At 45.0% G+C, this 26,762-nt stretch overlaps 2 protein-coding genes across 5 annotated transcripts; one reads left to right on the top strand and one right to left on the bottom strand.

Annotated features, from left to right (window-relative positions):
- The first annotated feature begins 237 nt into the window (after positions 1-237).
- On the top strand, positions 238-10,311 carry pdgfbb (platelet derived growth factor subunit Bb). Its single transcript, XM_086132047.1, has 8 exons — positions 238-876; positions 5,749-5,845; positions 6,027-6,071; positions 7,289-7,482; positions 7,565-7,753; positions 7,831-8,611; positions 8,954-9,106; positions 9,177-10,311. Exons 1-7 carry the CDS (start codon positions 811-813, stop codon positions 9,085-9,087), a joined length of 1,506 nt encoding a protein of 501 aa, XP_085988173.1. The 5' UTR covers positions 238-810; the 3' UTR covers positions 9,088-9,106; positions 9,177-10,311.
- Positions 10,312-12,478: 2,167 nt separating this feature from the next.
- On the bottom strand, positions 12,479-22,603 carry csf2rb (colony stimulating factor 2 receptor subunit beta). 4 transcript variants are annotated; one of them, XM_086133183.1, is made up of 15 exons: positions 22,536-22,603; positions 20,949-21,136; positions 20,154-20,271; positions 19,899-20,077; positions 19,652-19,806; positions 19,393-19,537; positions 18,886-19,018; positions 18,601-18,755; positions 17,758-17,891; positions 17,284-17,467; positions 17,097-17,193; positions 16,706-16,772; positions 16,514-16,614; positions 16,238-16,400; positions 12,479-16,074 (listed from the first exon to the last, which is right to left on the bottom strand). In XM_086133183.1, the coding sequence occupies exons 2-15, from the start codon at positions 21,049-21,051 to the stop codon at positions 15,733-15,735; spliced, it is 2,076 nt and encodes a 691-aa protein (XP_085989309.1). In that variant the 5' UTR covers positions 21,052-21,136; positions 22,536-22,603; the 3' UTR covers positions 12,479-15,732. The 4 variants fall into 4 exon arrangements, with proteins under 4 accessions (XP_085989309.1, XP_085989311.1, XP_085989312.1 ...); XM_086133185.1 differs by having other exon boundaries at positions 16,514-16,593; XM_086133186.1 differs by having other exon boundaries at positions 19,652-19,761.
- Positions 22,604-26,762: the final 4,159 nt, after the last annotated feature.

The raw sequence follows: 26,762 nt of genomic DNA, 5'->3' as shown, positions 1-26,762 counted from the left end.
AATTTCTCCTAACGGAGGCAAAAAAATCGAATGTGACCTAATTGTGCTCATTGTTTGATTTCTTTCTGCAGAAGGAGAATCAAAGTTGAAGGACTTGGCAGCTTGAGTATGATTTGGGAGCTACGGCGGCAAGTGCTCGGTGCGTTTCTTTGCGTTATTACGTAGATGATGAGCCATTCTTCATGCAAGGGGGGGGGGGGGGGCGGGAGAACGTTGAGCAGTCTTGGAATTGCGCTGCAGCCGTCACACCGCCACCTTTACTGCTGCCTCAGGCTTCTCCGCGCAACCCGCTGATTTAGATTTAGAAACCTCCTTGGAAAGCAAAGCCAGGACCCTACAGGACCGCAACCTGCCAGCACCGGACCTCTTGCTTCAAAGAGATTTTTAAAGGGGATGGGGGCGGGGGGTCACCTTTAACGTGTATTAGAATGAGAATGCTTTAATCACGTTGGATTGTCGCGGCGGTTGGAACTTTTTTGGACGAAGGCTGGCGCGCATCAAACCGGCGCATAGAAAAATATTAAAAGCGCTCTTCCATGCGGATTAAATAAGAGCTTTTTGGACAACACACACACACGCAAAAAAAAAAAAAAGTCAACGCTGACTGCGTCCGAGCGGCTCATCTTGGGGCTTCGGATAAGTGACTTCACCGCGCGAGTGAGAGACGCAGCTCGGCGCGCGCTGAGGACACCGCCGGGGAAACAGCGAGCCGCCGCCGTCCCCGCGCACCCCTGCCGGCCGAGGACTGCGGGCCTCCGGAGCCTCCATAAATGCTCGTCCCGTCGCAGAGGCTCCAGGCTGGCCGGCGAGATGAGCTCCACCGTGCAGCTGCTGCTCGCGTTACTGACGACGTGCGTGCGACTTGGCGCGGCCGAGGTGAGTGCGGAGAAACTTGCACGCCGGACACGTCATTAGGGTACCCTCGCACCCGGGGAGGCTATGCGAGCCGCGGAACAGTCTCGCCTAATCTCGAATTTGAGAGATGTTTCCCTTCACGTCACTTTGTATTGCGCGTGAAAGAAAAGAGTCCAATTCAAGGATTTGTCATTGTGAACGGGACATACAGACGAAGTGAAACAGACGTAAACGCCAAACGCTATAAAATAGAATATATACGTTTAGAAAGACGAAATGACCAAGTATGCCGTGCTGTAGTTTAATGCAGTTCAGAGGTGTTTCGAATATTGAGGTCCATTTTCTTATTTGGCTCTTTGAAAAGGTCAAATACGAGTTCAGGTGTTGCCAAATTGTGGCCAATATGTCTACATTTAGTATGGCTGTCAAATATTGAGGTGATAAAACTTTGCTACAAAGTTCCTTCAACAGTATACAAATCCCCCCCCCCCCCCCTCCTTTGAATTACCCCAAAGCACCTGCTTGATCATAAAAGTCTGCCTTGAAAGAGGGGTGCCGCCGAGCTGAACTGTTATTCCCGCCATTAGGTGTCATAAGAAGGATCGCCCAAGGCCAGGCACGTGCACCCACTTCATCCTTTGTGGGTGAGGAGTCAGAAGCTGTTAGGGTGCCCTGATTGGCTTCTTGAATGCGCATAAAGATGCCGCTGCTCCAGATGTGAAACTACCATAAATCAGTACGCTGCGTCGCGCAGGTTGTAACTTCATTATAAAGCGAGCACATGTTTGGATTGCAGCCAGGAGAGGAGTCCAAATGTCGTGAACGATGCTACTTTTAGCAAAACCAGACAACCCCACTTAGCCTTCGGTATACAGACAGTACCATAATATCCGAAGATGGACAGCTATTCAAAGTTAACTGTTATTTTCCAACTCGGCTCTGCGTGCGTCATGTGACGCCACAATACGTATACCACGCTGAGGATGTTGAATCACGCTTAGAGCTGTAAAAATAAGACAGGATGCATTCGTCTCACATGCACAGGAAGGCAAAAACATGTTTGAGATGAATAGGACGGCGTACAGTAGTTGCTGTTGTTGCGACTTTCGGGTGGGCCCAATAGGGGTCACCACAGTGAGGCGCCCGCTTCATTTGGTTGACATCGTTTTTACGCCGGATGTGCTTGCTGACACAGCTTTTTAAAAGAAAAAAAAAGAATCCAGGTTTCGGACTGACAGTAATTTGTCACCGATTGGGAATCGAACCTGCAGCGTCTCCATGTGAGGCAGCATGTATGTTAGCCTCACCCAGTCAGGAGGGTGAGAGTCTTTTTTATTTTTTTCTGGCGCGAGCATCAGTTGTCTATATATTAAAAACAATAAAAGATGAGATTGCATTAGAAAAGCCTTCTGGGCTTAAAAAGATAAATCTGTGCGATAGCGCACGAGAACAAATAGCTCAATACTTCGTTTCCTTCCAGAGGTGCCTGACGCAAAGGTGAAACACATCATTCAGTATATGACGGATGACTTGCAACCCCTGACATCAATCGCACCTTTTTATGGCTTCTGTAGGCAGTACATTGAAAGGAAATCTCCATTTTGACAGGCAGGCTCGTGCTTAAAGTAAAAAGGACTTTGATGTATACAAAGCGGGAAATCCCAGAGTTGCACTTTGAAAGTTGGCACATTCAAACTTCAAACATTCACATCCTCATCCAAATGGCTTCGAGCAACACAGAGCGCCGTGTTGCCAGCGAATCTTTGAATGGCGAACTTGAAAATTCCACCAAGTTTCACCAAGCGATCACCGGGGGGGGAACACGCAGCTATTCGCACGCACGGCACAACATTCAATGAAACCTGTATGGGGTACACTTGTAAAAATAAATAAATAAATAAATATATATATATATATATATATATATATATACTCATTTCGCAAGTCTATTTTCGCATGTCTACAGTGGTGTACAGCTGCACTGCTTCATCAATGATAATGTCAAACAAAATCCATGCATTCGAAACCCAAACAGCAGTTGATGCATCACTGCGTATAATCCCCAAAGTGAAGACACTGCAAAAATGGCCCCCTCGGGGGCTATGAGTGGCAAAGTGATGATATTAGAGCCGTCTGATTGGCTGTTTAGTAAATTGAGTCAATCCTTGGACATCATTGTTACGTCTATTTTATTTTATTTTATTTTTTTGCTGTCTATGTTGTCACTTTTGGCCAGGGATCAGATATTCTGGAACATTGGAATATTTTGGAAGCGGTGTCTCATGATTCGAAGGTCTGCCTCACTGTTTGGGTTCAAATACTTAGGTCTCCTTTTTGGAGTTTGCATATATTCTCCCTGTGCCCACATTCCAAAAGCATTCTTGTATAAGCTCATCCAAGACTCTAAATTGTTCAGAGATGCGAATGATCTGACCCAGATGTGAGTGTGTAAGGTTGCTCGTTGACTACCTGCGCTCCGCGATGGGCTGGCGACCAGTCCAGAGTGTCCCCGACTTCTTGTCCAAATTCATCTCGAATGGCCTCCATTTTCCTCACAAGTGCAATGAGCATAAGCCCTAGAGGAAACGGATTGACGGATATCAATCGTTATTCCTTTCAAACTAAATAAACAAATCCAAGTCACGTGACCGTCTGTGAAAAATCACACGTGCGGCGCCGCACGCCTGCTCGTGCAGTTGACCGCAACTACCGGCCTCCCCCCCTCTGCAATTAGACACGATTAGATGTTCCCGCTCCTCCCCTGCGGACGTACCTGGCATTCCTCAATATGTGCAGCGGACGCTCGGAGAGGCGAGCCGCCGGAGTCTCACCACATTAAGGGGCTCAATTTAGCTGTCTGAAAGAGCTCTGCAGTTTGTTTGTGTTTATTTTTTGTGGTGCCACACGCACGTTCCCATTCGCACGAGGCCATTTCAAATCAATCACGTTTGGTCTTTAACCAGAAGCTGAGCTGCGCTGTGTTTGTTAACAGACTTTTGAATTCAAGTTAAGAACCATTTGGGGCGGCGTTTGTGTGGCGTGAACCAAAGAAAACCCCACAAAAATCCAGAGGAAAAAGGTTTTTTTGATGCTCACAAGTGTTGCATGACAAATGCTGACCTCTGACGTTTTTTTTTTTTTTTGGTGACAACTTGGGGCATGCTTATTTCTAAATTTCAATTTCAAATCGCACAATTCTGGGAAATTGTCGTTGAGAGGTTCCGCTCTAGCGATTATACAAGATTGAAATGTGTCATTTGAGATGATTAGCCTCTGTCTAATGTGTTTCCGTCCTTCATCCGCCGCCAAGCGTTCTGTGACGCAGATTCACTCGATGGTGTCCACGTCGTCGAATGTCGAATCGGTAACGCAACATTTCTACCAAATGAAGGCTCTTTTTTTTTTTCCCTGTCCATATTTTAATAGTCACATAAATCACTTCTGCACCTTTTCCCAAACAAAAGCTGACGAGCCAAGCGTCTCGAAACCCATTTGCGAGCGCTGCTTCAAAATACATTTTATGACAGAAGGCAGGGCTGTGAAAAAGGCCCGTGTCCTATAATTAACATCGGACACAATTATCCAAGCAAAGCAGGTTCGCTCTGTCGGCCAGGAAAGGAACTAATGATGGCTCCCTCTGGGGCATCTGCAGCTCCACAACAGAGATGTGAGCGGAATTACAGCGGTCATTTTCCCGGCTTGACCGTTTGAGACTCCGAAAGGGCAACCGACAATGCAGGAAATGGCGTTTCAAAGTATGGCTGCGCTCGAAATACCTGCTCATGGAGCGGATGGCTGCTTCCTTTGGTTCAAACTTGCTTCGCAAAGGGCTTCGTTCAAGTCTGCAGATTTCGGGCTGGACTCCCATGCTGATACAATTTGGACATTTTGCTGAAAGTATTAGCCAAAACAAAAAAAAAAAGTACATTTATAAGCATTACATTTGTGCTGCTAGCTAGACCCCCCCCCATGTACCGATGAAATGTCACAATTTCTACAAACATATTGAAGTGAAGGGAAGTGACCTTTGAGGAAAAATGACGGGGCTTATGAAACATTGTGTGACGGCAACGCGAACGAAGCGCATCCTCGCATTTGAACCAGTGCGAGCGCAAGTGTCCCGACCTCATGTCCGATATCCTCCTCCTTGACATGCGCCTCCCTTCTCTTCTCTTCTCTGTATCACTCCTTCCCCCACTTCCTGGCTCCTTCCTGGCTCCTTTGACCCCTAAATGTTAGCAGATGAGAAGACACAACGCCAATAGTCATTCACCCCGCTCTTAGTGACCATTGTGTGTCCACTTTGGTTAATACTCAACCCCCCCCCTCGCCCCGCCCCTTCCCATCTCCACCACTGCACCCACCACCCCCTCGCCCTCTAATGACTTGGGGGGTTAAAGCCACACTCGGATCCTGATCACAGTGTGGCGTGTTGCTCACATTTAGTTCAATACAAGGAGTGTTATTTTATGCTTAACTTGCGGAACCCCCCCCCCCCCCCCCCTTCTACCCTTTCATATGCACCCATTCATTTTTCTTCACAATTTATGCACCATCTCTTAATTAATTGCGTAACTCTTTTAAAATATTCCAGTAAAAAGTTATCTACATATTACGGGGTTGACAAAAAAAAAAAAAACAATTTGAATTGGGAATTTTTTTTTTCATTTCAAAGATGCAAGTGCATCAGACTAAACCAAATCGCTTCACCTGAAAAAAAATATGGGCTAAGGAGATCCACACTGAACCGCGCCTAAAATCTATTTCCACAATGTTAACTACTCATCATTCTGTGCATCCACATGCACGATTTAGCCCAATCCTGCTAAACCGCGATGAAAAATGGCCGCCCCGTCTATTCATTCGGGATGCGCTTTTGTGTGTTGTTCACAGGGGGATCCACTTCCTGCAGCCCTGGTGGAGCTGGTTAGGAACAGTCCCATCTCCTCCATCGAGGACCTGCAGCTGCTTCTGCTCACTGATTCCGTAGGTAAAGAGCTGCTCGTTTCAATTCAACTCGTCCTGCGGGCATTTTGCCATTTTATCGCAATTGTAATCAGAAATACGTTAGTGTGACGCCACAAAATGCGTTAAGTACGCAGAGCAGCCGGTCAATCATTCAGAATGTTCGCATTAATCACAGGTCGTATGTGTTTGCTGCTTTGTCTCAGATGAGGAAGAGCGAAATGGAGGTCACAGGCTACCAAGGAGTCTGGGTAAGCATCCCGCCTCACCACCTTTTTTTTTTCCGAAGCATATGTCACTTGTGAAAGATTGGCCTGCTGTTACCCCCGCCAAAGGAATATATCACATAGCGTGACTTCTCTTGTATCCAAACCTGTCAAAAAAAAGACATATCCAATAAAGTCTGTATGCACATGTCGTGATAAATGCACTCCAAAAATGTTACCAGAAGCTTGGAGTGTTGGCACGGAGGATTCCTGATTTTCCTCGTGAATGAAGACGTACTCCATCTTCATTAGGCTGCCTCTGCAGGCCTTGATTGATGTCACCAGTGCGATCTTGGAGACAAAATCATTCCCATTAGCCTTTTTTTGGGCAATCAACGATGACAGAGCAGATGCCTCAAGTGGTCAGCATCCAACGTACAACAATTGGGGCACCGTGACGGTTTCCCCTCCAGCATGTGCAGACTTTCCGTGAAACCATACGTTCATGTTTATGAATTTGTTTTATTTTTCCTATTTTTTAAATGTTGTAGTTTTGCTCAAATGCAACTAATCATAATAACAATAATAATATTTGTGACAGACGAATACATACATATATATATATATATATATATATATATGTATATATATACAGTATATATATAAAATTATTTTTTTTCTGGAATAAGGTCACAGCAAACCAAAAGCAGCAGGAATGGAAGTTTCGTTGTTTTTATTTTAAGCCTTATTCATTCATTTCCAAAGGAATAGGCATTGTTTGATTCAGCGAAAAAAAAAAAAAAAGCTCAATGGAAAGTAGAATGGGAGATTAGTATCACTCGTTCTTTGTTGCTTGGTTGTTTTCATTGTTACGGGTTTGCTTCCGCGTGCAATTTCCTGTCTATACGAAATGAGGATGACGTCATAAAAATATTTAAACAAAATGTCCGGCATTCTCGACTTCCTGGGATAATATTGAATACACTGAAGAAATACAATCTCGTTCAAATGCCTGTCAAAGGTTTGTCCGATTTTAATTGTGTGCAGCACACATTGCCGTAAACCATACATTTATTGTTCCATTCCAGAAATTAATTTATGATGCGAGCTCTCAGCAGCTAAAAAGGGGGAACGTTTCATGCATGTCGAGAATACCTTCCAAGTCCAAATGAACAACCTACTGGCATTCATCCAATTTATCGACATGTCAATTCTCCTGTCAGTCGCCACACTCAGAATTTGTCTTTTGTCTCCTTCCTCAGTAGCTCAGCCAGCCCAGCAGGCCGTGTGTAAAGTTCGCACGGAGGTGGTGGAGGTCACCAGAGCGATGTTAGACCGAAGCAATGCTAACTTCCTGCTCTGGCCGCCATGTGTCGAGGTGCAGCGCTGTTCTGGTTGCTGTAACACCAAAAGCCTGCAGTGCGTTCCCGTCGTCACGCACACCAGATACCTGCAGGCGAGCATACGCTGCATACTTGGATCGCAAACGTCACGCAAGGTGAAAGGCTATTCGGGCTAAATCGTCTCTACTTCTGTAGGTCATGAAGATTGAATACGTCAATAAAAGACCCACGTATGCCAAAGCGGTGGTGTCCGTGATGGACCACGTGGAATGCCGATGTCAGCCCGCTCCACAGCAGCCGGCGCCGAAGAGAAAATCCTCTCGCCGGCATCACGGCCACAAGGACCAGCATCGCAACCGGACACTCAGTCAAGGACGTGGACAGGTACGTTGGAAATCGTTGACGCAAGCCACCCGCCTCGCTCAGTACTCGGAACGTAATTGCTGAATTTTACGATCAAGGTGAAAGTCCATACCAAGGATGAGCTCCATCAGTGGGATGAGCTGAAGCAGAATCAGGGTTCCCTCCTGGTGGACCTCCTGGAGCAGCACTGGAGTCCCAGAGGAGACACGTTCAATCAGCCCGGTGAAGGCTACAGCGTGGCTGGAGCTGCAACGTCGCTAACTGAAGAGGACGTTCTCCTTGGCTCGCACTGGACACGTAACTCCACTGGCTTCCGTGAGACTAAAACCCAAAAGGAGAATAAAGAGACCAAAGAAAGGATGCCAAAAGGAAACGCGACTCTGGCTTCGGTGGATCCTGTCGGCATCAATAAAACATTACAAGATGGTAAAGGGCTCATCAGTCTCGGGGGAATCATGATCGAGGGACCAAAAGGCGGGGATGAAGGTACACAAATACACCGTTCAGCTTGGCAGGAAGAAAAAACTACGATTCCAAAGCCCGTCACTCAAAAACCTCAAGCCAAGTGGAATCCAATCGAGGAAACCGTCGGCAGGTTTGGGAGCAAGTTCAGACCCACCAAAGAACCCGACCCGGACCCCCCTCGGGAAGAGACCAGGTGGAGAGGCAACAAGACTCCAGAGGAGGAGAACATTCTCCAGATTGCGGAGAAAAGGTTAGAGGAGGAGAGGAAAGAACTGCTCCTGCTGCACAAGAGGTTGGACCAAGAGAAGGAGATACTCAAACAACAGCAAAAGAAACGAGAGGAGGAGCAACACCACCTGCGCAGTAGACATCGTTATCTGCAAACAACGACGACGACGACGACGACTTGTCCAGGTACAACATACTTCACATTTTTAAGTAGACTACACATCTTGAGGTTTTTGTGATTTCGTTTCATATAGAGAGGATAGCAAAGTCAAAACGATCCCTGACTGAAAACACTGCAGTAAGCATGCCAGGCCAGTAGGTGGCGACATGCACATCAACAGTTTACCCATCTTTCGGTAACACTTCAGTTGCGGATGAGCTGGAGCAATAGGCGCAGCGCAACAACTGCTTTATTTGCAGAAGGAGTGTAGATCGTGGCCCTCGGCGTCAGAAACCGGCAAATTTGTGGATCAACTTCAACCTCCCAACCCGAAGATTTTAAATTGTGACTCACTTCTTGTCCCGCAGAGACGACAACCGCGGCCACCAAACAGCAATCGTCAGCTCCGGCGCGGCCCAGACCTCCAGTACATCCTAGAAGAAGGATGAGGAAGAATCGAAAACGGATCAGCAAGGCAGCTATGAGAGCAATGCTAATGTAAAGCTTTACGACAATTCCAGGTGAGTTGACCGAATCCGACAGACTTTATTGACTTGAGTTTTTTCATCCTGTTTTTTCTGACAATTCCAGGGACACAAGGTGAACTCGGCGTATGGATTATCCAGTGTTCAACCTACTCCTCAGCGACCGTTTGAAGAAGCCATAACTACACCTGGATGGGAGTGAAAGGGAAGAAGGAAACAGAAGAAAAAAAAAAAGCCGAGACGTTTCAGCAAAAAGTGCAAGTCGGCATCCAAAGACTTGCCGAAAACGTGTGCCAAATTTCATCGGGGCAGAACTGTGGAAATCAGTGCAACGAGAAATTGCACTTATACGTATGTCGACATTCAATGATGGCATTTAATGTCTGTTTCCGAAAGACCGTTGAACCAAAGGCGGACTTCCAAACGCACCCGTGTGGTCTTCCGTACCGATGAGATGAGCATTGTCGAGGGGCTGCACGACGAAGGAAAGTCGACGAAGGTAACGTTGAATTGCCAGGAAAACAGCGAGGACTTGCCGACCATATTTAATTCCATCTAACACATTGCAAACACTGGAATTAAGCGGAGATGTGATTAGCGTGACAACTCAAAACAAAAGTGCGCACCTGTGGCCTTTCTGCTTCCTTCCATTTATTTATTTATCACAACTACTACTAAGGGATAACCTTCATCGTCAGTATTGAAAACAATACAGTCTGTAACAGTGTTGTCATGCAAGTCAGGGTTCTAATTGAACAGTGTCTGTTACTTTTTTTTTTTTTAATTTGTGTCATTAGTGTGATGATTTTTTAATTTTTTTTTTTTTTTACGAAAGGTCGAACCTTCAGTGTGATGTCTTGTTGAGTTTGTGTGTCAAGTGCGTGTTTGCTTTGTATGTTCTACTATGTCAGCACTCAGCGCCCTTCCTCTTATTTCAAAGAAACGTCCCTCCTCGACTGGTGACTTTTTTGGGTTTTACACACATGATATTATATATACAGTATATATATATATATATATATATATATATATATATATATATATATATATACGGCAGGAAGAAGCAAACTGTTGTTATTATTCAGTGTTTCAAAATCTGAAATCAGAAACTAAGTTATTGAAGAGCGTGCTCTGTGCTACTTGTCCACTGACCGTTGTGACTGATTTAGTCTCTTTTGCCGAGACTTTTGAGGAAAACGAACGATATTTTCTTCAGGTAAAAAAAGCTCACGTGCTGAAAATCGTGTCGTTTTTGCCTTTTTTATTGCATTCCACCAATTGACAATCCTCTTTCCACTTGAAATTAAAAACGCGGCGTTTCCTCACCAATTGGGCTTCTCGACTGTAAATGCTGTACGGAACATGAATCAAATATATGGGATTGCACCATGGATTTAGAAATGCCAGGTTGACGTGGAGGTGAAGTCTCACACTCTCCGTGCGGTTTGCATTTCACCCACCCGGTAGCCACAAGAACGATCATGTCGTTAAAACGGCCATCGCCCGCTCCTACTTTGTCCAAAACAAATGATGTTTTAGTTGACATTTTTCCTGAGCTGCAGACCTGCCATACACATGTCACTCCTTAAACTCAATGTGCAGTGTGCCCCCCCCGCCGCCGCCCCCGATGTTGATCTCACACACACATAGCACTTTTAAACAGCAGACCGTCTCCAAATTCGACATGGAGGTGGGGAAGCCGGCGCTCCGCTCGTTCGGCACCCCCGCAAACTTCAAACAGGAGCGAGGAAGAGGAGGATGAAGAGGGAGAAAGGCGCCCAGCCTGGCTGACTGTGAGAAGCATGTTCATGCTCATTTCGGACACACACGGGTCAAGCACTGTGACAATGTGGGCGTGTCCCTCAGGACCGAGGACGGTTCAAAGAGGACTAACTGACCTTATAGGATGATATGGTTAGTTGGGTCGCAACAACACTATTAGCCGGCTAGAAAATAGGCACAGTATGGAATTTTTAAAAAAAAAAATATATATATATATATATACATACATGCATACATACACACACACACACACAGGTTTAGACGTTTACTCATAGAGGAGGACTGCACAGCAGGCATTTTTGAAAAAATTATTTATTTTCAGTTTCCTATTCCATACATATTTGGACATTTGAGGTCTCATTTTTTTGGGGAGGTCGTAGGTTTTATCTTTTCAGATTCGTGTTTTTTTTCAGTTTAAAATCAGATTTTCACATTCAAATCTTGTTATTTCAGTTTCAATTGTTTTTTTTTTTTTTCGGAGTTTCTGACTTTTGACCCTGATGTGGCGTGGGAGGCGTGGTATCAACTGAGAAGGGCGTGGAATCATGAGTGGCAGACGGACAAAAGGCTTGGAACATCCCCCTTCAGCGACAGTGCCTTCAGGGAACGCATAGGAATTAAAACGAAATTCAAGTCAATGCTTATACACCGTAATCATTCTGCGATGTCAAAGACCGTGTGTGCGCCTCGCATGCGCTGAAATGGAGTGAGCGGAGCTACTTTCATTGTCCAGAAAGTAAGTCGGCTGTTCACCCCCAGAATGGCGCAAACACCCTTTTTGACCTGTGCCCATCAGAAATCCATCAGCCAAGATGTGAGGTTGGAATTGGAATTGAGATTTTCGGGGGAGAGTGTTTTATAATTGTATTAAGATTCACAAATCAGTGTTTGTAACCACAATACCACAAAGGAACTAATGTCCAAACCAGACCTTGGCTCTCACGGCCACTTTGGCGAGCCCTGGCCCACATTCCCCAAACTTAACAGTAGGAAACAAAAGGCGTTGCAACAGGAGGTTACGCAAGCGTCCAAGTGACACCACACACTCCCCGCACCTTCCAATGCCTTTATTTTCCTGTTTTGATGTACGCCAACAGAAAGGGGACATGATGCACACAGATGACCAAGCGCGATCCGGCCGCACTCTCAAATCAGTGGGTCCATTCAAGCGCCCTCCTCTTGCAGGGAACAATAGCCTGACGCTGACTAGGAGACCCAGGAATGTCACGGTTTCTTAAGAGACTGAACCCCCCCCCAAAACAAAAACTAATCAAATAAAAGGTTCCTTCCCTTCCATTATAATTGCCAAGGTCAAACACACGCCCGTGTTTGCATCTTGACATGCGTCTGGAAGTTCCCGGAATTACTCAGCAATTTGATTTCACTGTCAATGCATCGCCTTTCACGGCATGCATTGTTTGTTCACAACGACCGACACGATATCGATTTTTGAATAGTAAGTCTTTAAATCTGTGATTGGTTGGCAACAGGTTCAGGGTGTCCTCCCGCCTACTGCCCGAAGACACCTGGGCTAGTTATTATTTTTTGTGATGTCTTCCCAGAAGAGTACCAGTGAGGAAAGTTGTTACGTCCACCACAAAACAAGAAATAAAACTTACTGAGACAGAGGATACAATATACATATATTATACACATATACTATAATAATACAATGACAAATGAATTATGCAAACAATAATCATAGCCGAAGCACACAATAGCTCATGACTAGCAGGAAAATAAACAGAGAAACTTGCCGGCATATTTCTACCGCATTGAAAATAATAATTAGACTACTTAAACTGAAGCTGTAAATGAAACAACCCGAAAGCCCAAACATTCTTCATGCTCTTATGCAGCCTCCTGTTCCCTGTCCATTACATGTCTGTCAGGTGAGCGGTTTTACTTTAATTTAGTTTTAATGCATTTTCCAGCAGGTTGCTTGTCATTATTCTGATAAAACGTCAACTACATCTACATACCATATATTATAAATATACTGTATATTACGATATGTTACTGTACATTATGATGACAGCATCATCCTGGAACAAATGAATTCACTTGACATTGTTTCCTAGGGGAAATGTTTTGAAATGAGAACAACTTGGACGTCAAACAGCGTCACAAACAGATTGTGTTCACATTTGGTTCCTCTGTGAAGTACTTGGTGGGAAGTGTTTGGGAAAGACCCGTTTCTGTTCCAGCATGACTGTGCCCCAGTGATCTGGAGAAATACGAAAAACATTTCCATAGCACATTCCGCATACTGAAAACGACGGACCAGCTCCATATTTTTCTTTTTTCAATTCCTAGGTGACAGCAGGTGTTTGTTCAGTATTTAGCCGTGCTGTCATCCAAAACATGTTACAAAAAAAAAAGCAGATACACAGTCAAACTAGACCTGGAGAACCCCAACCAAAGCACAGGAGGAACACGCAAGTCCTCAAACGAAGTCCGCAAGGCGGATTCAAACCACAGAACAGTGAGGCGGATGTATAATCACTCATCCAATGTGCCGCTTGCGCGTGAACCTTAAACCGCAAATCACACTTACATGAAATGTTTTATTTATGTTTTGCTTCATCTCTTTAACGTTTGTATAAGAAAAAGAGACACTGCAGGATTTCTGTGTAATGTCTGAACTGGACTTCTGCACCATCCATCCATCCATCCATCCATTTTCCGAACCGCTTGATCCTCACTAGGGTCGCGGGGGGTGCTGGAGCCTATCCCAGCCGTCTTCGGGCAGTAGGCGGGGGACACCCTAAATCGGTTGCCAGCCAATCGCAGGGCACACAGAGACAAACAACCATCCACGCTCACAATCACACCTAGGGACAATTTAGAGCGTTCAATCAGCCTGCCACGCATGTTTTTGGAATGTGGGAGGAAACCGGAGTACCCGGAGAAAACCCACGCAGGCCCGGGGAGAACATGCAAACTCCACACAGTGAGGCCGGAGCTGGAATTGAACCCGGTACCCCTGCACTGTGAAGTCGACGTGCTAACCACTGGACTACCGGGCCGCACTTCTGCACCATTAAATAATTTTTTTTTTTTTTTTAAAAAGCAGTTTTTTGGACCAACCTCTTTCAAACGTTCTGAAGTGGTGTCTGACAGGAGGTGTTTATGTTTCCAGTGTTGTTTAAGAGTGCGAAGGCAGGTGCAACACAAATCAGCCACGCCACTAAATTATACGGACACCCAATTATAACATCTGACACCCTCGGAATATTGATCTATTTCTACCGTTTTTTCTGGTTGGAGGAGTTTAACAATGAACAACTCGAGCGTTTGACACCTCTGGTATATAAGCGTGTAAATTCATTATAGTGGACGGTGTGACCTATACAAAAAGCCTAATAAAGCTGTTTTATTGGACATTTCAGGCATAGTTTTCTCCAGCAGAGTTTGGGAGAGCTCAAATTGGGCCACTTTTGGCGCAATTGGAACCCAACAAATTGGCTTCAGCTTTTTGTACGGGCACCAATTACAGACACCCAATTGTTCAATGTAACTTAACCTGTTCAATGTTTTCACACACATCGCAATGTCAAGGACATATTTTATAATATACTGTACGGCGTTTGGCAAGTTTCAACATTGACAACAAGTTGCAAAAACGCACACCTCTATGCAAACATGCATACATGACCACATAGCAAACATCACGGCATCTATGAATTCATGAACTTCAGCACTTCACTTTTTGGCTTTTCAGTAGAGGCAACAAAAGATTATTAGCATAGGAGATTTTATTTCGATGTCGATGTGATCGGCATGTGCGCTTCCTATGTGTAAACAAGTATGCATGTGCAATGACATTAGGTAGAGTCGCACCATCGAGTGAGTTTCGAGTGCTTTATTTAAAAACAGCATCTTAAGTGCTTGGAACGATGAAAAATTCTCTGTCCTGTCGAAGATGTGAATTGTTTCGAATGCTTTCCCCCTGTTGATGGAGCTCACTAAAACGCTTGAAAGGCTACCCCGCGCGATACAATGAGGTTGACAGAAAGCTGCAGCCACAATTATAAACATACTGTTAATTGAAGATCTCTCCGACAGGGAAAAGAACATGACTATTTGCGCTATTGGATTGGACTAACAGTGATTGTTTCAGTAAAAAGATGCTGCAACTCCTTGACACAAGATTAGTTTTGGCTTCCAGCTAACTACTGCCCCCCACTGGTCAGATGTGACACACCAATTGGATTTTTTTTCTTTCTTTTTTTTTTTTTTAAGGCATTTGGTATGGCAGTACTGTACAGTAGTTTGAGCTTTTATTCAATATCTTTTCAACAATTGAGCAATTTCCCCCTTCTGGTAGTATTTGTATGGCCCTAAAAATCCCAATTCGTGCTACAGGCAGTTGATCTGCCTCTTACTCATGGTACTCGTAAACAATTTGGGCCTTAACTAAGGGTGAAAGGCACCCTTTTGGTGGTACTGTACTTGTGGTGGTGTCGCGGTCCATGCCGTTGCTTTTTGCGAAGACGGCATCCGGTGTAAAAACTACACCAGACAATTCATGCGAGGGGCTTTTTGTGGCAACTACTGATGCGACATTGGACCTTAGACCTTATTGGAGCCATGAGAGGGCATTTTGGTACTTCCTAGTCATACTGGTGAGGTCAAGATGCTTTACTAGTGGTCTCATTTTGGCGCTACTATCAGGGTACATGACATATGCCTACTAGTTGGACCTAGTACATCAGTAGTTGGTCTTACCTCTAGTGGGCGCTAATTGTTCTACTTGCCACTGAATTAATTGTCTTACTTCTCAAGAGTGTCGGCAACTAGTACATGGACCTTAAGTTGGATGTCAAGGATAATGAATAAATACTTAAATGTCTTACGAAAAGCAATCTCCACTTCTCTCAAGAGGGAGGGGGCAGAAGACAGTACCCTGAGGCATTTACTGTGGGGCAGGAGATCTCTGAGCTGTACGCCGGAGGCGGGTCACCGCTGTCGGGCCTGATGTCGACCATCTTATCGGACCACGCTGTGTTACCTGCGCACCGGCGGTTCTGCTCAAGCCTTTGCGTGTTTGCGTCGTTGTCCCAGTGAGAAACTAGATCCGATGTGGAAGTGGAGATGCTGCCACGGGGGAGGAACACGTAACCTTCTCTGTTCACGGAGAAGACCACCGACGCAGGATCATCTGGTGAAATTACTTCGTTCTCCTTTGTCTCTTCACACATGCGCTTGGAGTCGAATGACTGACAAGGAGACATATAAAAGTCAGTATAACATGTCATACTAGAATGTTTTTTTTTGTTTTTTTTTAATATGTGCATTGCACTTGATATCATCACAGTAAATGATTGTAAAATGTTCCTGAAACATTTTGGGTGAAATGTCGAATGCAGATGAACAGCTGACCTGACAGAAGATATATGGGCCGCTGAAGTGCACTGGGAGGTTACAGCCATTAACCTTCTCAGCAGGAAGGGCCACGCTATTACACTTCAAGTCCTGTCGGTCCTGCTCCAAATCTTTATTTTCTGCACCCTCAGTTGGCCGCAGTGAGGAGCTTAGGGAGATGCTGGGGGTGGAAGAGTATTTTCAGGAACCTCGCGGATGAATTCCGACGTGTGTTTGACGACACAGGAGCAAAGCTTTCAATTGTCATAGTGGTCAAAAAGTGAGAGGCATTACCGTCTCGATAAGCTGTACAATTGATGCACTTGGCAGACGTAAGTGTTTTCATTCTCTATCAGGGCCTGGCTGGTGGCAGACTGCATCAAAGAAATATTTTTCTGTCATCACAAAGTAAAAATGTTAAATCAAGATAAAAAAAAAAAAACTAAACAAAAGAACCCCCCCCCCCCCTCCCCAAAACCTTCCTACCTTGATCTCTGACAGGGTTTTGCTTTTGCCGGGAGAAGGAACTGTGTCCACCCAAAGAATCATTTTCCTATTTGAAGATCGATTGAAGATATTTCCGAAACAGAGAATATTCAAAACAAAGCAATTTGGCTGTGCTTGAGATATGTAAAATATGAAAGGCTACAATTATATATCTCCACCTGTTTCCCACACTCATTCAGATTTAAAGACAATTCAGCGCCTCCAATGAATCGAACGTGCGCCTTTTAGCAACGTGGGAGCAGAGATTCCACGCAACAATTTGTTCCGCAATCACAGCACAATTATCAACATGTGAGATATCAATTAAAAAAAAGCAAAAAAACCCCAATATGACGCAATATGTTTTCATAAAGGGAGAGCGTACAAGTACCTTTTGCAAGTTAAAACGGTCCAGGAGAGAAAGATGAAGACGATGACCACAGTCACACCGACGCCGAAATAGACGATGACGGTGATGGGCCACGTAGCTACCAGGTGGGGGGGGGGGGGGGGGGCAAAGCAAGATTCTGATATTATGATCGGTTACGGAACAAACAGAGACTAACATTACTCAGTACCCGCATGCGTTGTCCAGTCTTCTGGCTCGGTCCATTGGGAGGGACTCCCTTCATAGAGCGAACCCTGTCCGGGGATGACGACAGATCGGACTTGGACCCGGTGGTGCTGGGACGGGCTCAACGATGCACCCGGGATGCTGACTGATGTGGAGCCTTGTGAAATGTTCAGCAGGACAGAGGCCCCCTACAAAAGGGTCGCACGTCAAAATGGATCGGAACTTTTTGTCCAACTCTTTGTGAAACGACCGAAGGCGGGACATCACAAAGCAAACTTGCAGTTGGAAGTCACCTGAGGCAAAACGCTTCATGTAAGAAAAAAAAAAAAGGAAGACGCACGCAGCAATACAAGCGAGCGCCGGAGAAGTTCATAATAAGAAGATAAACAGATGGAGAGCATAAAACACATTTATGAGTTGAAGCTTTCCCAGTGGTTCCAACATAAAAGGACTCATTTCAAGGTGTCTGCTTTATTACCTTATCCTGCGTCCTGTAATAGCGCACTTGATAACGCAGTCTGACTTTGGAGGCTGTGCTCGGTTCAGCCCATTCCACGACCCAGTTGTTGCCTTTCTCGCTCACTCTCACCTGCTGCGGTGGCCTGGGACAAACTGCACATGACCACACATTGAATCGCCGTTTCGTAATTTCATCGAAACCATTGAAAGAGCGGCAGGTTTGTGTCACGACGGCAGGGGTGTCAAACTCCTTTTTGTCGCGGGCCACATTGTAGTAACGGTTTAAATAAATGTTGCATCACCTCCACATATTACATACACGGCGCACAACCAATTGATGAATAACTGGTTTTAGAATCAGAAGTCAAGAATAATGACTGTTATTGCGTATTACATATGACAATTTGAAATTTTGGTTCAGACTTTAGCAAGCATCATGGAACTTGACATGCGTGATTTGCTTTCGCGGGCCACATAAAATGATGTGGCGGGCCAGATCTGGCCCCCGGGCCTTGACTTTGACACACACCTGTGCTCTACGGGATCATGAACACTCGTGAGGATCAGAAAATGGATGGATGGATGGATGGAAATTTTAGGGCAGGGTGAAAGAATGACATTTAGGGCATTTCTATTTATGTCAAATATCAAAACAGGTCAAAACGCAGGCAAGGGTTGAGAAATGAATTCAAAACATCATCTCTCAATGATTTTCTGTTTCATTTCGGCATAAGACTGCAGTTGTGCCAGTCAACACTAGGTGGAGCAGCTCAATCATTTCACCACGGTGATTGGTCTGAGCATGAGCCAAATATATTTGTTTGTTTTTTTCTCCCTTTGGCATCGCATGTCAATCACTCACTGTGCTCATTGGCCCTGAACGTCTTTGCAGTGCGAGTTGGTCGAAGTTCCAGAAGCAGATGTGCGGGCTTTGCGACAAACAGCGGGCAGCTGTATCGCACCAGCGCCCGACTGCGGTCGAAGGTCACGGTCGGGTGGATGCAGCAGATCTTAAACCTACAAGCAGGAATCACAAAAAGGCAGCGCGTCAACATATGGAATGCAGTTTCCACCAGATCGCCTTTGACACATACACGCTTGTGCACACACCCACCCACGCACACGCACGCGCACGCACTTGACTCACGGTGTAGTGTGGTTGTGCTGACAGGCCAGCTGGTAGGTGATGATGTGATCCAGCTCTCGGCTCACCTCCCAGTTACACATCACCTTCTTCTCGCCATCCAGCACACAATACAAGTTGGGAAACTGTCCACTGTCTTTGCCCAGAAAACAGAGTGAGAGACTTGTTTTTTTTTTTTTAAACCCAGAATACATGCACGAAGGACCCTACAAAATGAACTTAAAATGACAACAGTGAATGTTTTTTTTCTGCTTTTTTTTCCCATAGCAACAGTGTAATTAGCTTAAAATGTATTTCCCATCAGTCAATTAATCCACCATGCTTTTTTTTTTAACATGAATTTGTCACATCTTCTTTATTGTTCATTTCTTTCTCTGTTTGTTTGACTGGCTGGGAAAAAAAAAAGCCCAACTACTAGTCTCAGAGATGGTAAATACCATAGCATTGATGAGAATGTAAATGCGAAACTGCAATTTTTTTTTCTCCACAGTTTTAAGCGGTGTCGCTCACCTTCTTTCGTATTCCACGTCAGCACGGGACTCCATTGACTCCAGTGGCCCACGCTGGCCCGGGCCCTCACCCTGGCCTGGTACCCGTGACCCGGAAGCAGCAGTCGTGTCTCCAGTTTGACCTCTGTGCCGGTCACATTCTTAATCTGCAGGCACGTGCATAGAAACGAACATAACAGCGACACCCTCAACCGCTGGCCATTTCATTAGGACCTGCTAAGATTTTAAAATGGCACGCCTGAAATTTGTCTCGTGCTTACAGTCCATGCGTCTTGTCTTTCTGCCTTGTAGCCGAGTTGGTACATCACGTTTTTGTTCAGGGAAGAGGATGCGGGATAAGGACTGGTCCATTTGATCTCCAGCTGTCCATCTGCAGTGTCATATTTGGACAAATCCACCGGTGTGCGTGCTCTCACTGCGCAACACAAACACAATCGCAGCCATCTTATCGTTTTTCCCCCCCCGCGAGCACTCATGTATTGTTCATAATACGTGATGCCAAGTCACCAAGATGAGAAAGCCTCAAGGGCTCGCGTGGGGCGGGCGAGCAGAGCGCCTCATCGTCCTTGACGAAGAAGACCGTGTGTTGAATGCCGATGGAAAAAGAACGCGTTTCATATCGACACCGGACGGTCCTGTGCCCATCTGCATCTCCGATTTTGGCGCCAAAGGGCTCACATTGCTCCCTGCGAGCACAGGCGGGACCCTCCACAGTGACATTCTTCTTCCGCCGTCTCAATCGGATCTTTCGGTTGTCCGTACCTGCCGCGTTCTGTGTGGAACCAGAGCTGCAGCGGTGCGCGTACGTGCGGCCCCTCCCTCCACTTGCAGTAGACGTATGCTTCGTAGTCGTTGTGACACCGCAATGACTCCATTACCGCTGCGGGAGACACAAACGTGGTTTATCAATTCAGTTATTCCCAACTACTGTGCTACAAGAGATCAGAAGGGCGGCGGTGGAAAATTATCCACTTTCGCTTCATTGGTCCAAAAGTGTGTGTGTGTGTGTGTGTGTGTGTGTGTGTGTGTGTAAATTTTCAAGCCTGTCAGCTTTGCGTTCAACTAAACAGGTCCAGATTTCACACACCATTTTTGAACACTTTGAGACGGGATCATTATGATTTCAATTTTTATTTGGTGCTGTATGCTGTGATATTTTCTTAATGTTAAAAAAGTTTCTTAATGTTAAAAAAAAAAAAGTACCATGGCTTAATAAAAGTTGGGAGACGGTGTCTAAATCCACGCGAGTCTACCTTCATGTTATTTGTGCAATTTTTTGTTTACTCAAACCATTTTCTGTTGAGAAAGAAATCTATCATATTTATTGGATATGTTTTATATTTTAATCTATTAAAAAAAAAAACTCCAAAATTCCGGATCACTTCAACATCATATTTTGTTGGTCAACTTAGGTTAGGAAACCAACAGGCTTAGATGACTTAAATAAGTTCGATTTTACCATTGATTTGAACAGCACATGTTTGTGCAAACCAAAAACCAATGTGAACCCAAATGAGCACTTCAATTTGCAAACTCTTGGAAGAAGGCATCACTTACCGTCATGTGAACTGTAAACGTCCTGAAGGACACATCCGTCTGGCGGAGAGAAGAGAACCAGAGGGGGGAGCAGCGACCAAAGCAGCACCCAGAAAAGAGCCATCGCACGTGGGTAAAAGAGGCTGGCCCTCACGGCCTTTTCGGCTCCTCGCAGTCAAATGTGTGTTCTGACATCAGGCAGAAGTCTGCTGATTAGATGGAAGATAAAAAGAAAGGAACACAGAGTCAAATTAGGCGAAACCAAGAAGAAAAGAGTCGCTCACTTCTCCTTTGGGTAGTTTGTTACGTTTTTTTTTTTCTCTCACCACATCCGCTCGCCTGTTCCCCTCCACATGTGTTAAGTCCTGATAAACAAAACGATTCCTTTGGGATTACGGCAACATAAAAAGACCGACAAAGACTAGAGAGGGTGGCGGAATGTACAATAGAGTGTAAAAAAAAAAAAAAATCAGTGGCCGCACACTCCCCTCGTGTTGGAAAACAGCCACGTCTTGAAAATGACATCGATGTACAGCACACTGACCAACTGGGCCAGTATCGGCTTTGATGACATTCAACTGAGAGGTTCTCGGCGGAAGTCAGTCACAACGACTCGTTCCATGAGCGCAGCGTCTTGTGATTTTCTTACCTCGACCTTTTTTTTTTTTCCATCTGTTTCGGTGTTGGATTGGTAATTATGTACATATTGATTCATTCAATGGATTGGCCGCATTGTTTTCTTCATTTGAATTGCATTCTCGGTCCCCCTTTGCTGTTGAGCGCCCCCTCCCGCGGCCCTTCAAGATGATTAATTCACAGTGCCAAGTGTGTTAGCGTGCGTCCGGCCAGTATGATTGGGGTGGCAACGCTAGCAAGCCTTTCCGTCTCACAGTTTACGTTATTTTGACCCCCCGCCGATCTCAAAATGTAAAAGTAAACTTTCGATGAGGTCGGAGATCTTTCCACTTAAATGGCAAACTTGAATGGCCAGTCTCCCCGAACAAACGATTTCACTTGATTTCCGATGTGAAAATTGGTTTCGGGAGTACAGCAACTTAAAAGAAATCATCCGGCATCAGTGAGCAGATTGTGCTTGACTATAAGTCTTAGGTAAGAGTTATAGTCAATTTTTCATCGACTGTTATGAGTCTTAGTCCAGATCTTGCGTCAGTATGTTGATTGAGGAACTGCCTAGAAATTGACCTTCCATATTTTTGGTAGCTGGGTAAACAAGACCATCCAGAGAAAACTTCAAAGTCGAGTGTTCAGAGTGGTCAAAGCTGGGAAAAAAAAAAAAACGGGAATCTTTTTTTTCAGAGACAGCTAATCACCCTTCCACCGGGGTTCCGCTGTCGTCAATTTTAAACCGCCATGCAACGAATCTCAATGAGGAACATCAATCGTAATCCTCACAACAAAAGTATCCAATAATTCCTCCAGTTGAATTTACAGGATATTATTTCTGAAGAAATCTGAAATATTATCAGACCAGAGTTGTTTGCTGCTGTTTTTTAGGACACTAATTTAAAAAAAAAAAAAAGGTTTTTGGAAGATCATAAGGACCACATGTAGGTCGACAAACGTGACAAAGTTATCCGAGAAACTTACCTCACTTGATGGAAGCGTCTCGACTCTCACCATTTCGCATGATCTTCTTTCATGAGAGAGCTCGGGGGGGGGGGGGGGGGGGGGTGTTTCCTCTTGCGCTCCACAAGTTCCCCTTTTGCGCCCTGATGTCAAGGTTTAATCGGTGCTTCATCGGCTGTTTCGCAAGGGATGCAACGATTGCGACTTATTTTATGTTTCTCACTAAGTTGTGAGACACATTTCCTTCAAACTGCTCTCACCACGATGGCTGCTTTGAGATGACGACAGTCCCGTCACTTGACTAACAATACCCACATAGTTTATTCCCGATACAATAATAATCGAAATAAAATAAAAATATCAGACCGGCCATTCGCTACGGTGCATTTTGTATGAGTCACAATCTGCTTGTGAGCTCGATTGCACGGCTCAGTTGAGTTTTTCATGCTTTCTTCTTCTATTCCTCCAACTGCCGAACTTCATGACACTTCACATATCGGAGTCATTTCGACAATGGTCCGTTTCCTCATTTTCACTTTGTCATATGTCTGTCCCTTGGCTCGACTTCAACCTGACTCCCCAAAAGGCAATCGAACATGTTTGACAATTTGAAAAAGGCAACCAAATCTCTTGAAGGGTCGCAAGTGAGCTGGGGCCCATCCCGATTCCCTTTGGGAGAGGGAATGTAGGAGGAAGCCTGGAGAAAATCTGCGTCAGCGTGTTCCTCCAACGAAACATTCAAAAGCACATCGACACTAACTGTATAAAATCGTGTTTCCTGCGGGGCGAGTCCTCGCAACAATTATTGGTCGCGTGCTGTCGCCGCAACTGCATGACGGCAAGTTTGGCAGTGGCCCGGACAGGCTGGGAAAACTAGAAGACCGTGTTTCTCGAGAGAACTTGAGAACAAATAAGTTCCTTCCTCTGTATGGTTCTCTGAAACAATGGGGAACTCTCAGTAAAGAAAAGAATTGTCCAAACCTCGCACGGGACTGCTTTGAGGGTTTCGGGCCTTTCACCTGCGTTTCTGCTGCGATTGTTTCCACGTCTGCACTTCTTGCATTATTTCAAACTTTTAGTCTTCATTTAGGCGGCCCGGTAGTCCAGTGGTTAGCACGCCGACTTCACAGTGCAGAGGTACCGGGTTCAATTCCAGCTCCGGCCTCCCTGTGTGGAGTTTGCATGTTCTCCCCGGGTTTTCTGCGTGGGTTTTCTCCGGGTGCTCCGGTTTCCTCCCACGTTCCAAAAAAACATGCATGGCAGGCTGATTGGATGCTCTAAATTGTCCCTAGGTGTGAGTGTGGGCGTGGATGGTTGTTCGTCTCTGTGTGCCCTGCGATTGGCTGGCAACTGATTCAGGGTGTCCCCCGCCTACTGCCCGAGGACGGCTGGGATAGGCTCCAGCACCCCCCGCGACCCTAATGAGGATCAAGCGGTTCGGAAAATGAATGAATGAATAGTCTTCATTTATATTTGAGTGATGATAGACTGACGTCATTGCGTGCTCTCCCTGCAAATTTTTATAGTTTTGCCCTTCCCATGTCCAACGTTGCATCAACTTCCTAGTTAAGTCTTTCTTGATCCTCACTGCTCGTAACTGGTTGGTGATGCATTGAATGAGTGCGGGTTCCTGAAATTTTGCCACTTGACAAACTTGAGTCATTGTTGATTCGGATTGTGATATTTTGGTGTTGTTGCTTTTGAATTAAGCGGCCGACCGCGCTTTGAGTCGATTCCCAAAAATATGAATCCACATTAAGCCCCCAAATGATCCATACCTCCGTGACAAAAGCTGGACTTTGTGCGAATTTTTGTTTGTTGAATGCTTATCTTTTAGCAAGAAGCTACACAGGAAAGTGGTGTGAGTCTTTAAAAAAAAATAAATACTAATTATAATAGTCAACATAGTAACTCCGGAAAAGGACAATAAGAATAATTGTGAGGATGTGTCCGGTTACAGACATTCAATGCAAAGTGGATATTTCAGTACAGTTGTGGTTTCAAGAGTGCACGGCGGGAAGAATTTGATGTCATTATTTCCTGGTATGCAATGCCAACATGTCCGATCCGACTTTGGAACGAAACTCCATTCGTAGCGCTGGTGTCATTTCTACAAACAGGTGACGGATTATCCCGAAATGCGGTTATAATAACCCGAGTGTCAGTCATATTTATCAAACGCCGCCGAGCCGTTAATAAAGTCAGCAGGCCGGAAGAGATGAACAACATTTCAATGACGGCGTCAATCTCCTGTTGTCGACTGATAGCGTCGCGATTTGCGACGCACGGCAATATTCTTTTGAGAGCGTCGTCTAAATGAACGCAATCAATTCTCCGCGTGTAACCGAGAGAAAGAAGCGAGAGAGCGAGTCAGAGAGAAGAAGCCTGGGGGCTTCTACAGGAAGCGAGTCAATTATCGGACACATTATTAAGGAAGACATACTTATTATGGCGGAGAGAAGGGATGTGCGGAGAATGCCGCAAGCTGATAAACAGCCGGAGGAGGACCCCTCTCGTTCTCTTTATCCCGTCTCATTCATTCCGAGTTTCTTCCTATCGCCTGCGCATCCACGCGCTTGGACAATATTGCAGTCGCAGCACAATTGCATTCTATTACAGCCCAATTTCACTCGAGAAGAATACACGGAAGGGAAAAATCGCCTCGTGTCCGCTGCGGGGCACGAGGCCATTTAAATGACATGCGCGCTGGATTAGAACAGAACGTACAGATGATAGTCTGTCATTGTTCTCTGGAGCTCCCCTACAAAGCATTAAGACAAGTCGGGATGTCTCAAGAACGATTTTTAAAATAAATTCCGCCGTTTTGCGCGAGAGAATGTAATCAGTTTTTTGGGGGGGGGGTTTGGGATAGATGGAGACACTTGGGCATGCACCGGTTGATCTGAGAGCTTTGAAAGCTGACACAAACTTCAACCGGAAAGTAAATTTGTCATTCAAAAATAGCTTTCTTCTGCAAATTCTTATCCTTTAAAGTACAACTCAACTCAACAAAGCGAGCAAAACGGACTCTTGCTTACAGTCACCTGATATTCTCTTGCACGGAAACAATCCTTCAAACTTCTCGTTTCTGGCTTTAGTTCTGACCATGTGCACCATGCGCTTGTGGCTTCTTCAATACAAGAATTAAAAAAACAAAACAAAACAATAAACTCTAGTTCCAAACCATGACAGTGCCATTGAAGCTAGTTATATGATGTGAATTCTATTATTTGATATGGCTGCGATTAGTTGTCTTTGCTGATGAGTCGCCGGGTCCGTTTTGGACACTCACGTCTGACCAAATCTGGTTCATTACGTGCAAAATCAATCAATAAAAGACTATTAAAAGAAAACCCACAGACGTGTGAGCTTACCATCATCACCAACTTTTGAATCCCCACCACTACTCAATACGCATAAGTCACTTTGACAGATAGATGATGTGATGCTTCGTTAATTTAAAAAAAAAAAAAAGAAGAAGAATATCTTTAATGCTCTCCCATGGGCCTAGAAGAGGACGAGCAGAAAGAGAAAATGGATGGATGGGTTTTTATTAGATATCATGACCATTAAAGACACACTAATGTTATCATACATCATAAAATATTTCTTTTTAAAAAAATTTTTTTATGCGAGCTACATACCCTGAACTGGTCGTCAGCCGTTTACAGTGCAGATAAGAGAGCAACCATTCACACCAAAGGAGAGTCTTGAATGAAGCTATGCAGATTTTCGGAACGTGGAAATAAACTCATGCAGTGCACACCAAAAAAAAAAAAAAATTAGGACATAAGAAAACAGAATGCTGGTCGTGAACACAAATAAAAGACGCAGCAGGTGTGATGTGTCTGGGAGACAAGAGGCACCGAGATTCTATCTTTTGTTTTTTTTCACTCAACCAATGTGACCTTGTGGAAAAACAATAAACCTCCACCTACAGGAATCAAATCCACACCTCAGCGTAAATAAATCTACGCCAGCAGTTTTGGAGCCAACTCAGACTTTTGAAAGCTTTCCTACTTTGAAATGTGCAAATGCACCACGTGTGTAAGATAAGACACCCCCTCCACGCACCACCCCCCCGCCCCCTCTGGTGTCTTAGCGCGAAGGCGACCTGACCTGTAATTTGAGATCGTTCACGTTTGTAACCTGAAGCCGTTTTTCATGGCTGCACATTTTCTGCGCATTCGGCCTTAGAAAGTCATTGGAAATGTCAAACGTGGCCAAGGAGAGTGGAGCAAGGAAAGA

Source organism: Hippocampus guttulatus, chromosome 16, assembly GCF_054856545.1.
Source record: "Hippocampus guttulatus isolate MCC_2025c chromosome 16, RoL_Hgut_1.0, whole genome shotgun sequence".
NCBI classification, from domain to species: domain Eukaryota; kingdom Metazoa; phylum Chordata; class Actinopteri; order Syngnathiformes; family Syngnathidae; genus Hippocampus; species Hippocampus guttulatus.
This window is presented reverse-complemented; position numbering and strand designations above follow the sequence as displayed.

Bases quoted from the DNA above. Each gene is read 5' to 3' on its own strand.
- pdgfbb (XM_086132047.1), top strand. From the start codon at position 811: ATGAGCTCCACCGTGCAGCTGCTGCTCGCGTTACTGACGACGTGCGTG. The intron at 5,846-6,026 runs GTAAAGAGCTGC...GCTTTGTCTCAG, and splicing joins TCTGCTCACTGATTCCGTAG to ATGAGGAAGAGCGAAATGGA. The intron at 7,754-7,830 runs GTACGTTGGAAA...TTTACGATCAAG, and splicing joins TCAGTCAAGGACGTGGACAG to GTGAAAGTCCATACCAAGGA.
- csf2rb (XM_086133183.1), bottom strand. From the start codon at position 21,051: ATGGCTCTTTTCTGGGTGCTGCTTTGGTCGCTGCTCCCCCCTCTGGTT. The intron at 20,272-20,948 runs GTAAGTGATGCC...TGTCTCCCGCAG, and splicing joins CGTTTACAGTTCACATGACG to CGGTAATGGAGTCATTGCGG. The intron at 17,468-17,757 runs GTAATAAAGCAG...ACCCTTTTGTAG, and splicing joins ATTACAGGACGCAGGATAAG to GGGGCCTCTGTCCTGCTGAA.